This window comes from Fulmarus glacialis, unplaced genomic scaffold (genome assembly GCF_000690835.1).
Source record: "Fulmarus glacialis isolate BGI_N327 unplaced genomic scaffold, ASM69083v1 scaffold23479, whole genome shotgun sequence".
Classification (NCBI taxonomy): Eukaryota; Metazoa; Chordata; class Aves; order Procellariiformes; family Procellariidae; genus Fulmarus; species Fulmarus glacialis.
In genome coordinates, this window is record NW_009232917.1 from 6,412 (window position 1) to 6,981 (window position 570).

The 570-nt window shown below is 64.6% G+C and overlaps 1 protein-coding gene across 1 annotated transcript in view; it reads right to left on the reverse strand.

Moving 5' to 3' along the window:
* LOC104082136 (KN motif and ankyrin repeat domain-containing protein 1-like) overlaps window positions 1-344 on the reverse strand; it is a gene marked incomplete at both ends in the record, with an annotated part of 2,899 nt that extends 2,555 nt beyond the window's left edge. Inside the window, 2 exon segments of the mRNA XM_009585141.1 lie at window positions 29-105; window positions 245-344. Coding sequence (XP_009583436.1) covers window positions 29-105; window positions 245-344 — 177 coding nt within the window.
* Window positions 345-570: the final 226 nt, after the last annotated feature.

Sequence of the window (570 nt, forward strand, 5' to 3'; positions counted from 1 at the left end):
GAGGTTTCAGTGCCCCCCTGCTCCTCACTGTCGGAGCTGTCGGCTGAAGCCTTCTCGGAGGAGCTGTCTCCTTCCTCCTCCTCCTCGCTCGACGTACTCTCGTACCTGCACAGAGGGAGGATGCTCAGTGGCAACGTGGCACCCAGCTGGTCCCCTCCATGCCCCCCATTGTCACAGCCCAGGATGGGGATGCCGAGGGCCAGGGCTGGCCCAAGGGGGCCAGCTGGAGCTGCTCAGCACGTACTCCCCGTTCAGCACGCCCACAAACTGCAGGCTCTTCTTGCTGCCCTCAGCCTCGCTCCGGGGAGGACCGTCCCGCTTCTTCATGATGGACTTCAGGGCTCCTGGAGGCAGAGAGACAGGTGTCAGGGGCCAGCGAGCAGGAACCTCCGCACGGGGCTGCCCAGGCACCTCAAACCCACTAGACCCCAGGGCGGGCATGGGAGGGACATGGGCAGAGTGCAGGCAGCTGCTGTGACACAGGTAGTGTTGGCCCTGCAGGCGCTGTCACCCTCTCCCTTCCCACAGGAATGTCCCAACCCAGACCCTGGTGTCATCCCCAGCATTGAC